The following is a 15,632-nucleotide window of genomic DNA, read 5'->3' as shown; positions in this document are numbered from 1 at the left end:
CACCAAGATCTCCATCATCATGATCTCCATCATCGTGTCTCCATGAAGTTGCTCGCCAACTATTACTTCTACTACTATGGCTAACATGTTTAGCAATAAAGTAAAGTAATTTACATGGCGTTTCTCAATGACACGCAGGTCATACAAAAAAATAAAGACAACTCCTATGGCTCCTGCCGGTTGTCATACTCATCGACATGCAAGTCGTGATTCCTATTACAATAGCATGAACATCTCATACATCACATATATATCATTCATCATTCATCACAACTTTGGCCATATCACATCACAAAACACTTGCTGCAAAAAAAAGTTAGACGTCCTCTAATTGTTGCTGCAAGTTTTTACGTGGCTGCAATAGGGTTCTAGCAAGAACGTTTTCTTACCTACGTGAAAGCCACAACGTGATTTGTCAACTTCTATTTACCCTTCATAAGGACCCTTTTCATCGAATCCGCTCCAGCTAAAGTGGGAGCGACAGACACCCGTCAGCCACCTTATGCAACTGGTGCATGTCAGTCGGTGGAACCGGTCTCACGTAAGCGTACATGTAAGGTTGGTCCGGGCCGCTTCATCCCACAATACCGCTGAAGCAAAATAAGACTAGTAGCGGCAAGAAAGTTGACAACATCTACGCCCACAACAAATTGTGTTCTACTCGTGCAAAAAGAACTACGCATAGACCTAGCTCATGATGCCACTGTTCGGGAACGTTGCAGAAAACAAAAAAATTCCTACGCTTTCACCAAGATCCATCTATGAGTTCATCTAGCAACGAGTGATCGGATTGCATCTACATACCTTTGTAGATCACGCGCGGAAGCGTTCAAAGAACGGGGATGAGGAAGTCGTACTCGACGTGATCCAAATCACCGGAGATCCTAGCGCCGAACGGACGGCACCTCTGCGTTCAACACACGTACGGTCAGCGTGACGTCTCCTCCTTCTTGATCCAGCAAGGGGGAAGGGGAGGTTGATGAAGATCCAGCAGCATGACGGCGTGGTGGTGGATGCAGGAGTCACCGCAGCAGGGCTTCGCCGTTCTACTGCGAGAGGGAGAGGTGTAGCAGGGGAGAGGGAGGCGCCAAGAGTCAAGGGTGCGGCTGCCCCTCCCTCCCCCCCTTTATATAGGCTCCCCTAGGGGGGCGCCAGCCCTAGGAGATGGGATCTCCTAGGGGGGCGGCGGCCAAGGGGTGGAGTGCCCCCCAAGCCAGGTGGGGCGCCCCCACCCCCACCCTAGGGTTCCCAACCCTAGGCGCATGGGATGGGCCAAAGGGAGCGCACCATCCCACTATGGGCTGGTTCCCCTCCCCACTTCAGCCCATGGGGCCCTCCGGGATGGGTGGCCCCACCCGGTGGACCCCCGGGACCCTTCCGGTGGTCCCGGTACAATACCGGTGACCCCCGAAACTCTCCCGATGGCCGAAACTGCACTTCCTATATATAATTCTTCACCTTCGGATCATTTCGGAACTCCTCGTGACGTCCGAGATCTCATCCGGGACTCCGAACAACTTTCAGGTTACTGCATATTCATATCTCTACAACCCTAGCGTCACCGAACCTTAAGTGTGTAGACCCTACGGGTTCGAGAGACATGTAGACACGACCGAGACGGCTCTCCGGTCAATAACCAACAGCGGGATCTGGATACCCATGTTGGCTCCCACATGCTCCTCGATGATCTCATCGGATGAACCATGATGTCGAGGATTCAAGCAACCCCGTATACAATTCCCTTTGTCAATCGGTACGTTACTTGCCCGAGATTCGATCATCGGTATCCCAATACCTCGTTCAATCTCGTTACCGGCAAGTCACTTTACTCGTACCGTAATGCATGATCCCGTGAATAGACACTTGGTCACTTTGAGCTCATTATGATGATGCATTACCGAGTGGGCCCAGAGATACCTCTCCGTCATACGGAGTGACAAATCCCAGTCTTGATCCGTGTCAACCCAACAGACACTTTCGGAGATACCCGTAGTATACCTTTATAGTCACCCAGTTACATTGTGACGTTTGGTACACCCAAAGCACTCCTACGGTATCCGGGAGTTACACGATCTCATGGTCTAAGGAAAAGATACTTGACATTGGAAAAACTCTAGCAAATGAACTATACGATCTTGTGCTATGTTTAGGATTGGGTCTTGTCCATCACATCATTCTCCTAATGATGTGATCTCGTTATCAATGACATCCAATGTCCATAGTCAGGAAACCATGACTATCTATTGATCAACGAGCTAGTCAACTAGAGGCTTACTAGGGACATGTTGGCGTCTATGTATTCACACATGTATTACGATTTCCGGATAACACAATTATAGCATGAATAAAAGACAATTATCATGAACAAGAAAATATAATAATAATCCTTTTATTATTGCCTCTAGGGCATATTTCCAACAGCACCCTAGATGCACCATCGAACTCCTGATTTGGCACCTTCGCGCGATGATATTAGAGAAGGAAACCTGACCCGTTAACCTTGAACCATGAAGCCACCGTCTCCTAGTTGTCGCCAACAGAGAACAACACCAGCACACGCTCCTGAACAACCTATCGTCCTCCACGTCGATGCAGAGCAAACGTCGTCGTAACGGCAGAGACCGAGGACACAAATTCACCATAGGAATGATGTCGCGGCCACACCATCCCCACTCGAACAAACTAACACCCGGATCCAACACCCATCAAAGAACGGAACACCATGTCGGGAAAGGACACGAAGCTTTCCTATTCGACGCGGCCGACGCCCTCGCTTTAGCCATGACATCAAGCGTCCAAAACCAAAACTACCAGGGCCCTACAAACTACATGATCTGCATGCGTGGGATTCAGTTGCCCCCTTACGAACGACAACCAAGAGGTTGGCAGCAAGGGGAGCCGCGGAAGTATGGCACCGGAAAGCTCTAGTAGCTCTTGACAAAAGAGATCGTCTTTTTCTCTTTCATTTCACACGGGTTTTGATTATACCGTTTTCGTTTCAAAATAAGTGTCGTTGATTTGGTATATACTAATTTAACACAAACACACTCATGTATGTAAATATCTGTGGGGCATACATTGTTGTGTTTTTGGGGAGCGGGCCGTGAAAATTACCGCTGCATGATTGGTGAGTGAAGTCTCTCCGTCCTCCTCCTCACCCACCCCCACGCCGACCACCTCCCCTCCCCTCCCCATTCCGGCAAACCCTAGCCTAGCCCCGCCTCACCGCCGCACATGGAGGAGGACGCGGGCGAGGGCGAGGGCGAGGTCGAGATCCGCGACTGGGCGGGGATGCCGTCGGACGCGCTCTTCGCGGTGTTCGGGAAGCTGGACGTGGCCGACATCCTGACGGGGGCCGGGCGGGCGTGCCGCGCGTGGCGCCGCCTCGCCGACGGAGACCCCGCGCTGTGGCGCCGCCTCGACATGACCCACCACGGGGACATCCTCGAGACCGAGGAGGCCGAGGCCATGGCCCGCGCCGCCGTCGACCGCGCCGCCGGCACCCTCCAGTCCTTCTGCGCCGACACCTTCGTCACCGACGCCCTCCTCAGCTACATCTCCGGCAGGTCGCTCGCCGCGGCTCTCCCCCTTCCTGTTTCACATGCCCATTTCTCTCATATACGATGGGGATTTTTTTCCCCCCCAATTTGTTGATGCGGCGCTTCATTTATTCATTCAGTTAGACGGACGGTTGCTGGTAAATTAAAATGCATAGAAGAACTCTTGAACTGAAAATAAGTCTGTATTCTTTAGTTGGAAATGGACCTTTCTGCTGTTTGATTTGACAAGTTAAAACAAAATTTCTTGGTAACCTGACAGAATTGGATGAAGTAGTAAAATGGTACCCAACGGCAGATTGCTTGCAAGTTGTAACATATCACATGAGTCTCTAGTGCTATGTCTTTGTGCGACCCAATGTGCCTTGCTAAATTCTGTCTATTCCGTAGCGTTGGATATAATGTGGAGCAACCTGGAAAATGTATATAGTGTAGCACACTGAAGGTTTGTTTTCCTGGAGGGAATTGGCCTGTTCCCACTAATCTCAGCTAAGACCGGGATTTTTGGGACTGGTCAGAATGGGGGTATCATTGTGCTCTTGGATGTAACATAGGGACCGACCAATCCCTAAAACATACAAGGATAGTTGAGTCTCAGCATGGAGACTTTACAGGGGGAAAGGCCATCTGAACTTTTCTGTTGGTTTCCAGCAGATTACTTGCTGTAAAAGGTCTGTAGAAAACCAAATGATCACTTTGACAGTTGAGTACCATTTCTTTCTGATAAAGATGTAGGCAGTTTCACTGCAAGATTGATGCATGATGGAATTTGGCATTTCTGACAATCCTGCCTTCGGTAGCTGCAGATTTCTCTGTTAATCTTCCAGTAACTGTTTTTGGTTCATGCATCTTCCAATACCTTTCACTTGTACACAGTTCTCTCCTGCATTTAGTTTATCCAGAAACTTGCAACCTGGGAAACTTTCACACTTTTATCCAACAATCCATCAGAATATTTCCAAAATAACTCTTGTACTTCAGGATGAACGTTTTAGTGTGCCTGCACTCTTCATGTATAGTTAGCTTACATATTGGGTGGGCCCACTGCCTGGGTTCAAATCATCATTTACTCGAATTGGGTCATATTGATTATACTGTTGGAGCCACCACTACAACATTTCCTTGTATACAAAAAATTAAGGGCCTTACTGAATGCCCATCCAGTTACCACTGGTGTAAATCTGTATCACATAGTATTAACAATCAGTCAACAACTATGCAGTGAAACGATAAATATGTAAAACTGTTACTGGCTACTTTCTGTTATGGTATTGCGACTGTTATATCCCCTCACTGAAGCAAAACCCCTAAGCTGTCTATAACTCCATATTCGTGTGACCATTTGTTTGCTTGGTCAGCGTAGTGGTAGTCAGAGTTGCTATTTTCTTATCGTTGTGTTGATCTTTTGGTGCATTGAAATAAACAGATCCCACTTCTTTACCACCTAAAACATGGCTCGTTGTCCTCTTCTAATGGTTTGACTAGATGTGATATGTAGAGTTAAGACTTCAGATACAGTATCAAGTCATGTCGTATTTTGTTTAGAACTGCATGCTGAAGTTCATTTGCATGTGACTAGAGTTAGACTTATTTGAAGACTATGATGAATCTAACAGCATGGAATGTTTTACTTTCACATGGTTATTTCAATCAATTCTGTTGTTCTAGTGTTATTTCTTGTCCTGAGCTTGGAAGCATGATTGGGTTTCGCATTAGCTTAAATGTTTGTGTTAGATAAGAACTTGCCATGTCTCAATGCAGGGCACCCTCGCTGAAGAGCCTTCAACTCAGCTTGTGTGATGAAGTATCCAACGAGGCGCTGGCAGAGGCAGTCAAGGGCTTTCCTCAGCTTGAGGAGCTGGAGATCACATTCTGCTCACTGAACAGCAACGTGTGCGAGTTAGTCGGCAGAGCCTGCCCACAACTGAAATCATTTCGGCTGAACGAGCGCTGGACGATCCTCCAAAGGGGGTTCGCGGCCTTTGAGGGCATGGATGATGACACGGGAGCGCTCGGGATCGCAAGCAGCATGCCTGAGCTCCGAGACCTCCAGCTGATCGGCAACAACCTGACCAACACCGGACTGGCCGCGATCCTCGACCACTGCCCCCGCCTCGAGTCCCTCGACGTGCGCCGCTGCTGCAACCTCCAGATGGACGACGCCCTGAGGTCCAAGTGCGCCAGGATCGGGAACCTCAGGCTTCCTCGGGACCCCATCTCCGACTTCAAGTACCGGGCTTACCTCACTATCAGTGATGACTACCCCGGCGGTTCCGACATCGAGGTCGACATGTACGATGATCTGCTGGACGTGGTCACCGACGACGAGGATGCTGATTTCGATGACATGGATGATTATATCGACGGCGTGGGCTCGGATGCTGACATGTATGATGACGTGTTCGATGATGTCTGAAGGAGCTGTGACCAGGACCGGGTTCTCACGTGGAAGGACAGGAACTTGGTGCCGAAGCAATGTGGTCTTTACCTGTGTTGAGATTCTTGAAGCTGGGTTCACGCACTTTGTTATCGAAGGTCGATTCTCGTATGTTTGTGTCTCCGGTGTGTTAACTGGTCTACTCTCGCTGTGAGACTGGGTTCGCTTTATATCTGTGATTGTAATTTTACGCTGCACTTGTGATTTGGTCACGCAATAAAATCCTGTAAATTAAGTATTGACACCAATGTTATGTCGTGTTAGGTTGATGATGTCCTAGTGTTTGCCCGTGTCGTGGTTATCAAATCGTGTTGAGCTGAATCTGTTTAAACTGACGGCATAAAGCTCACAAGCTTGTGTAGTTGTTGCTTGCAATAATGAAATGCCGGCTTGTGCACCCAGTGACAGATGAGACTTCTGTGGAACTATTGCAACTCAAACGTAACTGTGACGTGGCCGGTACTGAAGGACGGATTTTTGGAGCACATTATGTTAAACAACTCGAAAATGGCATTTGGAAGTTTTGAAAAGAGTTTTCTTTACACGGATATATGTATGGATGTTTGCTACGCTTCTGTTAACTTTCGTTCAATAATACACTGCACGATAAAGAAAAGAATCCAGCCCCAAAACATCAAAAACAAGCCAATCTTTTGCATGTATTTTGTCTTTTTGGTAGTCTCACATACAAACACATATATTGATGAAACTTGTATAGATACACTACACATCTATATATAGGCACGGAAAATACATCGGAATTTTTCTAGCCATATTTTTTTTTTCAAACGTAAAACATAGCATGCTCGATGTGGCCATGCTCCAAGTCCAAAGTGACTTGCGGCTGGCACGACTTACAACTTAGATAAACTGGGTTCACGAACATGCTCAGTGTAATTTTATACGTTGTAAATAAGATTCAAACCATAAATCGTCAGAACTACTTGTCTTAGATTTGTCTAGATACGGATGTATCTAGCACTAAAATGAGTCTAGACAAATCCAAGACAAGTAATGAACGGAGGGGGTATATATTATATATATGGTCTCAGAATAACTCCACCAAATATCATGCCCATATTTCCAAAGATCTACACCACATACAAGGCACTGAAGACTTTCTCCTTTTCAAAAGACTACGCACTGACCTGACTATATCACAACAGAAGAACACCGGAAAACATTCCTTCGGACAACTATGCATTACAGGAACAGCTATGTGCTACGACCTACGGCTAAGTAACCTATCACTGGTTGCTGGGAGTAGACTTTTCATCTAACAGGTGGCCGAACCAAGAACATCCAGAGGACACGTCAAGGCAAGGCCCTTGAATATACATCATCTCTTGCACAACTATCGACTTTTCAGCAGGCAGGATGCCATCACTTCCGTCCTGTTGCGATTCTTGGCTTTCCTTTCACCTCGGCTTCCTGTTCAGAATGAGGCAAGCTGAGTGCCAAAAGATAACATAATAAAATAAAATAAAAACAGGAATGGATGTCAAATTATATCCATGATCTCGAAAATATAAGGGGAATTTCACAGTGATATCAGCACTCGAAGACTACCTGGGGACTGTGGAGATAGATGGATGTCTTTGCATTTGCAGGATTATGGTTCTCAGCACCACGGCTCCAGTCATAGCAGACCTACTCCCCAGCAATGATAATTATGGTTGTATTCAGAACTTGGAATTCAGAGGACACGACAAGATAGCAGTTCAAAAGGAACATGAATTATTTATCGAGCTGATACATCAGGAGCTGATTTCTTCCGCATATTAAATAAGGTGCAGGAAAAATAACAGACATGTCACATATCTAAACTGGACCCAATCCAAAAACATGGTGATAACAAGACACTCAAAAGCATCACTTACCCCATAAGCAAATATTGAGCCATCATTATTGAAGCTACTGCAAGGAATGGGTTGAGGACACCGACTGAAAGCCTGTATAGAAGCAGTGTAGGGCAAATGTAAGAATATGTTATGTGCAAAACACCAGAAGGTGTATGATAAATGAGAGAACTCAAGAAATAAAACTTGGGCACACCCAGATAGCCCTCTATGCTAAGCAAGTAAGCAACTGTCAGAATGCAACACTCTGTATGCTATGTCTACAAGCTAAAATGTTATCTGATCACAAATTACACAGATGCCTCTTACTGCAGAGGTTCCATGCAGTTGAGTAATAAATGTATAACATGCTTTTATCAAGAATAAAAAGAAGTGCATACTAAACGCCAAAGAAGGCAGGATGACAGGGCTGGGAAAATCAGAATTGGTGATAACATTTATGAACTAATATTTTTTCTGCTCATGGCCATGATAGTGAGTTTATTATCTTGAGCTCAGGTTGATTTCACCTATGCATGCACATCCACAAAGAATTTATATGCAGACCATCAATGTCCACAGATCACAACAAAGTGAAGCCATCTTGAAATCATTGAATACAATCAAGAAAACATAGGCTAACAAGAGGGGAAAACAGAAAGAAAAAAAAAACAGGAATAGACAAACCTTAAGTCTCTGCTTGCTATCCTTATCCCAAAAGTTGAAAGCACCATCAGATCCAGCTGTGGCAAACGTGTGATGAACCTGTGCCAAGTGGTAAATAACATGAAATCCCATAAAGTAACTTCACTAACTGAATTTCCATACTTCACAATTATCACCAGTCAGTTGCATTTTCCAGTGAAATATATAGCCAATAAGAACACTCAACTAAATGGATGTAAAGTATCATCACCCAAGCATATACCAATCCAATGAATAAGATGCCAAAGTTAGCAAAAGAAGAATCAGAAACGCTTCTCTTCGATGTGTCTGTAACAAATAGGTACGATTTTGAGTTGCTCAATTAAACTGAAGCTAATCTGTTGGGATTTTTATTTGTGCAAAATATTGCTTGATCAATTTGGAGTAGTTTACAAACATATGTATGCCTTCACGCATAGTGGTTATTATATTAGTTTGAGTATGGTAGGTATCTGTATCGAATAAAGCTCAACACATATTGTGGAAGACAACGAACTGAGCTTTCAGTATTTTAGAAATCATGATGACGGAGACATATAGACTAAAGCTCAACAGAAGTCGCCATTAGCATTTTCCATAACAGTAAAAGTGGACTAATGAAATACTCCCTCTGTCCCAAAATAAGTATCTCAACTTTGTACTAACTTTAGAACTTTGTGCTAAAGTTAGTACAAAGTTGAGACACTTATTTTGGGACGGAGGGAGTAGAAGAATGACACAGAGATAAAGAGAACAAGATAGAGATCTTACAGGGTGAAAATTGAGCGAATTGACAGAGAAAATATCATTTCCTTCCCTGTGACATTTGAATGTGAAGTTTTTGCTTTGCTGTGAATCATCAATATGATGCACACCAACTCTTCCTTCTATGGAACCCACCTTTAAACAAAATCAGGTGTCAGTTACATGTAAAAAAATCCTTTTGCCCAAGTCATATGGAAAGAACAATAAATAAAACTATTGCCAGGTATCGACCAGCTTTATCCAATATAGGCAGTTCATTGATGTAGAAAAAGATCATTGTGCAACAGCAAAATTTGATTGATCAAATCCCATGATGAAACCACCACCCATTATAAAAACACCCACAAGCAGATGAAGAGTAGGCAAATGCGGAACCATACACATCTAAAGATTTGTAGTTCAAAAACAATTGCTTAAAGCCTTGAATGCTTTTACTATTTGTAGTTCTGTCACACCGGCATCATCAGGACCTGATGCGGTGGACGTGTGATTCGGTGGGCCCCGCTGCCTACTGGCACAGACCCACCTGTAAGGCGAGTTGCCAAGTGTTGCCTGGCTATATAGCCAACTGGAGCGAGTAGGTGTGCGTGTGTGGAAATTATGTCAAGTCTCTGAACCTCTCACCTAATCTGTACCTCCTCCCTTGGGAAGAAATCCCCCCTTCTCCAAGTCTCGATCTCATCCCCCTTCCCCTCTCCGATCCCCTTTGCAAGGATGGGCTCGTGACATTTGCTATAGACTAAGATCCGTTTCTACAGTTTTGGTGAAGGAAATTGTTTGCAACACAATTGGAGTTGGTCAAAACATTAAGGTAAACTGCATCCTCTTCTTTTATGCAGCTTTTGAGACTAACTAGAAAGATGCCAATTAGTGACATTTATATTGGATTAACATTCCTAGAATACACCCTCCGTCCAGATATACAAGGCATATTTTGACTGCTCGGGTTCAATCTTTGGCCATAAATTTCTTCTATCATATTTTATCAAAATCATAACAAAGTACTTCTGAAAACGAATCCAATGCTATCAATTTTGTGTCACTAAATCACATATTATAGGATTTATAGTCAGTCAAGTTTGATTTCACAATCAATATGCCTTATTTATCCGAATAGAGGGGTAGGAAGTTTGAATGCAGATCACTGAAGGAACAACACCCATTAGGGCACCCAAAATGCTTAGAGGCTGGCTTGCCTCCAAACTGGGACCCACATCTGGCTGTTAGAGTCAGCTCAAAATTCCTTAGTGTTATAGCAAATGTTCTCTGCCTCTAAGGTGTCCCCACGAGGAATAATACATTGATTACCCAAGGGGCTCCTTCTCATCCTCTTGACATGAGATGCAGTCTCCTTCTATGACATGTAGGGCCAGCAAATTATTTAATTTCATGGAAATAATTGGAGGCAGCCTCCAAGCATAGCGTCAATGCAGTCTCCTTCTATGACATGTAGGGCCAGCAAATTATTTAATTTCATGGAAATAATTGGAGGCAGCCTCCAAGCATAGCGTCGACACTAAGCAAATTTAGCTTAGAGGCTATTCTCAGAGTGTATGGTGCCTGCGTCTATGGCCTTAGAGGCTGCCTTGGAGGCAGCAAAACGTAACACTGTGGATGCTCTTACACAGCAAATGATGGCAGGCCAACGCCTAAAGCTAATTCAAGTAAGGTTGTAACATATCGACCAAATGTTTAATGTTGAAAACTCATGCTACTAGATAAAATTAACATAAGGCAACATAAATACTCCCTCCATTCTGGTTTATAGGGCTCAATTTAAAAATCTCACCAACCAAGGTAGATGGTGAGTGGTGGAATAATTTATGGGGCTCATCTTCCTCAAGAAATTGTGTTTACCAACGTATTAATTGCAATGCATGCATGCATGACCAATAAATGAAGAACTTTTTACATGCATTGGTGGGTTTTATCTTTTCCCTTCCATGCAATGATTTAATGCACCTTGAAATCTGAACATGTGAATGGGAGCAATAAAATTGAGACATATAAAATGGGGAAAAAATGACATAAGCCCTATAAACCGCAGAAAGCAGGGAGTAATTATGATGGGATAGGTAGAGAAGAACATGTGATTAAACTTCAAGCATAGTAACAACCAGTTATGTATTCGAACAACGGAAGTATGCTTAGAGTAAAAGACACAAGAAAATATGGCATTACCAGGAATCCTTGTTGATCTGGAAAGGCAGCAACGCACCGTGTCTGGTATTTCAGAGGTGATTGAATACGCTTAAACTCAGTCTAACATCACACCAGAGATGAAATTAAGTCAGTCAGTTCAAAATATAAGTCAATGACAGTAAAAGCATGAGCACCACCACCAAAAGAACTGAAAATAAAAGGAGCACATGCATAGTCAGTTAGGAAGCAAAATTACCTGAGGATTCTGCAAGTTGAAGATCACAATATTGCGATCAGCTGTTCCCACAATCATAAGGGGATAATTCACAGCAAGTGCGTAGCAACGATCAGGAAGTTGCTGAACATGGGCAGGATTTGGCTGTCTTGTGTCCCAATACCTACAATAGTATGATGGTCAGCATTGACAGCGGACTAGAAACAAGTCATAAGGATCAGAGCTAAAAGTTGTAATGAGAAGGAAGATCAAAGCACAGCCCAAATGTATTACTTTCAGCATGATACAGACAAAGGAAAATAAGCAGACAACACGAACACACAACAGAAGTGCCACATGAGGTCCATGTATCAAAGAAGGCACCACGCATCCAGACCTCCAGCTGAACAGGAGTTGCCCCGGGAAACCTAGGACTAGTCAGTTTCAGCTTGTCCTTGTCCCACTCTGTTTTGGCATGTCTGAGACCTAGATGACTTCAGCCTGAGCCCGTGCCCTAAATGGTGTCTTGGTATTTGCAGCATTCAGTTTAGGGAAGAGTCTTTGTTTGTTTTGTTTCTTAGTCATATGTTAAGGCCAACCTCTACAAAATGATGCAACCACATTTTTTATGAATTGGCTACGAAGTCTAATCCCCAATGTTTCTTTCTCTGTTTCTTCCTGCCTTAATTCCAGTGTCGTGTCCCATGCACCCCTTCTGCTATCACAGGTACGCCGGCAGGTCCCACAAGGTTCCCGGTCACTGGCCTCCTACCTACCATGATTATCGCCTATGCTCAATCTGTGCTCATGTTTAAACTGACAGCCAGAACCTAACTTGATGCTTCCTAAATAATCTTCATAAAGATGATGATAAAACTTGAAACGAACATTTCTAACACTAATCACAAGATGTACATTTAATATAGTAACTGTCTCTACGTCAACAGTTACTTTTATAAAAACTTCTGCCGAAAGTTCCACTGCGGCCATAAATAGTACAGATGATACCCAGAAAGTGCACAACCTTTGATAAGAATAGGGCAGTATGATTCAACAAGCAGTAGAAAACTCTTCAGGATCAAAGAAGGCATACAAAATGAGTGGAAATATAAACTGCTTGAGATAGACCTTCTACAATATTTGGTTAGGGCTTGTGAAACTCCATAATTGCAGTTTCTTCATAAATTGCATGAAATCGCCATTAAAATTGGCCAATGTGTGAACATTAATGCAAAACACATGAAGTACAGAAAAGATACCACAAACAACACGAATTCCATAACGCAAAACAGCCATAAATAACAATTTAGGATCAGACATGGGTGATATGCGCTCAATTTCCATGTAAAAAGAATACCGAGGGTGGAGAGGAATATTGTTCTTGCACCTTAGCGTCTTGTCCCAGCTTCCTGAGACAAGAAGATTCATCTGAGAAATCCAAGAGACCTCCTTGACAGGTGCATCATGCATTGCAACCGTCTGAGCCTGCCCACCAGACAGCAGAGGCCACATTTTGACCTGTTTATCACACCCTCCAGAGAAGACAGTAGTCCCATCATCTTTCCAGGCTGAGCAGAGCACCTGATGGAAGGAAACAAATCAATCATCATACCAAGTAAACAGGTAAGGAACCACTCTAATATGTAAGATGAAAGTACTATCAGGAGAAATATGTTTGAGAACATACTGGCTGATCATGTGATATGGATGCCTTTGGCTGACTGTTACCATTACCTATCTCCCAACACCTCACCTGCACAAAACTCAAAAGACACTCCTAGTAAGATACATCACAATAATGAAAGCTCACTGAAAATTACAGCAGAAACAAAATTACCTGGTTATCCCAGGAAGTTGCCACCAGAAGATTGCTTTTCGGGCTAAAACTGAGGCTTGAGAGGGAGTCACCCGGATTAGGCAGGACCTGCACTTGAAAGCAACCGTTGCAGAGAACATGTAGCATTTGCAGAATGACAAGACGCAAAAAATAAAAGCAGGACAGACATGGCCACAAAAAGTATCACACCTCGAATGACTTGTTTGGATTCGGGTTTGAGGCAAGGCTGGTTAGAGTTGCCATCTCTCCTGCTGTGAACCTTCAAAATCTGGAAAAGAAATATCACAATCCAGTGACCATGAGAAGCAGGTAAGAGAAATCAGCATGTGGAGTCTCCCACGCACACGAGAGCATACGTAACACAACTTAAAGTAGCTCAGCCTACGAAAACGAATGATTTTGACAGTCCAAAGTCCATGGTAACAGAACCAGTGTTCAACATTAGTGAAGTCATTATTTAAGTTTGCACCACAAAATCCTGACAAAAAAAGTGTCGCGCCAAAACCCGAATAAATGCTACCCCCTGATACGTGCCACGATAGTGCAGGTCCAAATTTCGGCTAAATGTCTGGTCATAAAACCTGGGATCGCTCCACTACAAATGCCTACACCCCGACCACCCGATTCCCACAACCCAACAGTGAAATCACTAGGAGGGAGCCCCAAAAGTTTGCATACACAAAATCACCGCGCCAAAGCCAGCATAAACGCTATCCCCGCAACAATGCAGGTCCAAAATTCGTCAAATGTTAACCTGCTGAATGCCTGGATCCGAGTGATAATACGAGCTCCTGCAAAGGCCTACACCCCGACCACTCAATCCCCACCACGACAGCGGAATCAGTCAGAGGTAGCCCCGCAAGCGCGCGCAAGCTGCCCCTCTCGGCCTGACCAACGGATCCTAAGCTCGCACTCGTTAGGGAAACAAACGAACTATCCTAAGCTCGCACGGGCCGCTGGATGCGGCCGATTTGCTGCGGAGACCGCGAGCGAGCGAGCGAGCAGCGCCGGCCACCGGATCAGAGCTTCCCCCAAACCAGCAGCGCGGCGACGAGCATTGCGCCGAGGCGCGGCCCCGGCGCGCGAGCGAGCGCCGCCGAATCGGTGCCGGGAACCCTAGCTAGCTAGAGAGACGGCGCGAGCGGAGCGGAGCGGCGAGGAGGGCTCGGGGGGCTTACCTGACGGCCGGACGGGGAGCGGTCGGTGACGGCGCGGCTGCGGCTGGGGGCTGCGAAGTGGCGCCGAGGGAGGTGTGGGGAGGAGGATTCTCGAGTCGTCTGGGAGGAGGAGGCGGAGACGGTCGCTGCCGCTCAACTGCTTTTTTTTTAGCATCAGTACAGACACAAGCGTTCATATACACGCGCATATCCTCACCCTATGAACGCATACACGACGCTTTTGTCCGTTTGGGTCAGCCCGACGGACACTCATATTTTTACAAGGCTTACTTTTCCATTCTTTTTTGGAAAATGTCCAAAATAAACCGATGAAAATAAAACCAATTTTTTTATGTTTCAAAAAAGTGTTCCCATTTTTACAAAGTTGTTCATTTTTAAAAAAACATTCCCTTTGTAAAAATATATAAAAGCGTTTAGATCACTACATTTCTTCACGGAGGGAGTATTCAACATTTTCCTCACACATTTCATGTTCAAAAAGTTGCTCCAATTTTTGAATTTTTCAGAAAGTGTTTGCATTTTTTATTTTGTCCAGGTTTCAAATTTTGTTCCCATTTTTTCCAAAAACTAGTATGTTTAAAAAAGCGGATATGGGTGTCCGTCGGGCTGACCCAAACGGACAAAAGCGTCGTTCGTTTGAGTCGGCGTGTTGAAGTTGCTCTTGCTAATACATTTTTTTCAGAGTCGCCCTTATCACTATTGTTAGCCTAAAATTGTCGTATATTTTGAGACGGAGGTAGCGCTTCGCAACTAACTTAAGGGCATCTCAAACATGGACCCCTACAATGTACACGGTATCCGTCCATGAACGCGTCCGCGAGCAGTGATACGAGAGCTGGCCGTTCAACTTTTGGATCTCCTTTGGTTTATAGGATATGAATATCATAGGAATAGGAAAAATTGTAGGAAATGAGATGTCATATACTCCCTCTATCCATATATATAGGGTCTAATGCATTTTTTGAGACTAACTTTGACCA

The 15,632-nt window shown here is 44.6% G+C and overlaps 2 protein-coding genes across 2 annotated transcripts; one reads left to right on the top strand and one right to left on the bottom strand.

The window, feature by feature from the left end:
- Positions 1-3,112: 3,112 nt before the first annotated feature.
- Positions 3,113-6,288, top strand: LOC119359596 (putative F-box/LRR-repeat protein 23). The gene is made up of 2 exons (XM_037625731.1): positions 3,113-3,566; positions 5,319-6,288. Exons 1-2 carry the CDS (start codon positions 3,235-3,237, stop codon positions 5,971-5,973), a joined length of 987 nt encoding a protein of 328 aa, XP_037481628.1. The 5' UTR covers positions 3,113-3,234; the 3' UTR covers positions 5,974-6,288.
- A 711-nt stretch (positions 6,289-6,999) lies between these two features.
- Positions 7,000-14,787, bottom strand: LOC119359585 (protein RAE1-like). Its single transcript, XM_037625720.1, has 12 exons — positions 14,653-14,787; positions 13,664-13,742; positions 13,475-13,561; positions 13,325-13,390; positions 13,025-13,218; positions 11,680-11,821; positions 11,463-11,543; positions 9,288-9,416; positions 8,520-8,597; positions 7,875-7,946; positions 7,564-7,644; positions 7,000-7,425 (listed from the first exon to the last, which is right to left on the bottom strand). Exons 2-12 carry the CDS (start codon positions 13,715-13,717, stop codon positions 7,378-7,380), a joined length of 1,032 nt encoding a protein of 343 aa, XP_037481617.1. The 5' UTR covers positions 13,718-13,742; positions 14,653-14,787; the 3' UTR covers positions 7,000-7,377.
- Positions 14,788-15,632: the final 845 nt, after the last annotated feature.

The sequence above is a fragment of the Triticum dicoccoides genome, chromosome 1A (assembly GCF_002162155.2).
Source record: "Triticum dicoccoides isolate Atlit2015 ecotype Zavitan chromosome 1A, WEW_v2.0, whole genome shotgun sequence".
Taxonomy (NCBI): Eukaryota; Viridiplantae; Streptophyta; class Magnoliopsida; order Poales; family Poaceae; genus Triticum; species Triticum dicoccoides.
The sequence above is the reverse complement of the archived record's forward strand: the minus strand, read 5'-3'. Positions and strand labels throughout refer to the sequence as shown.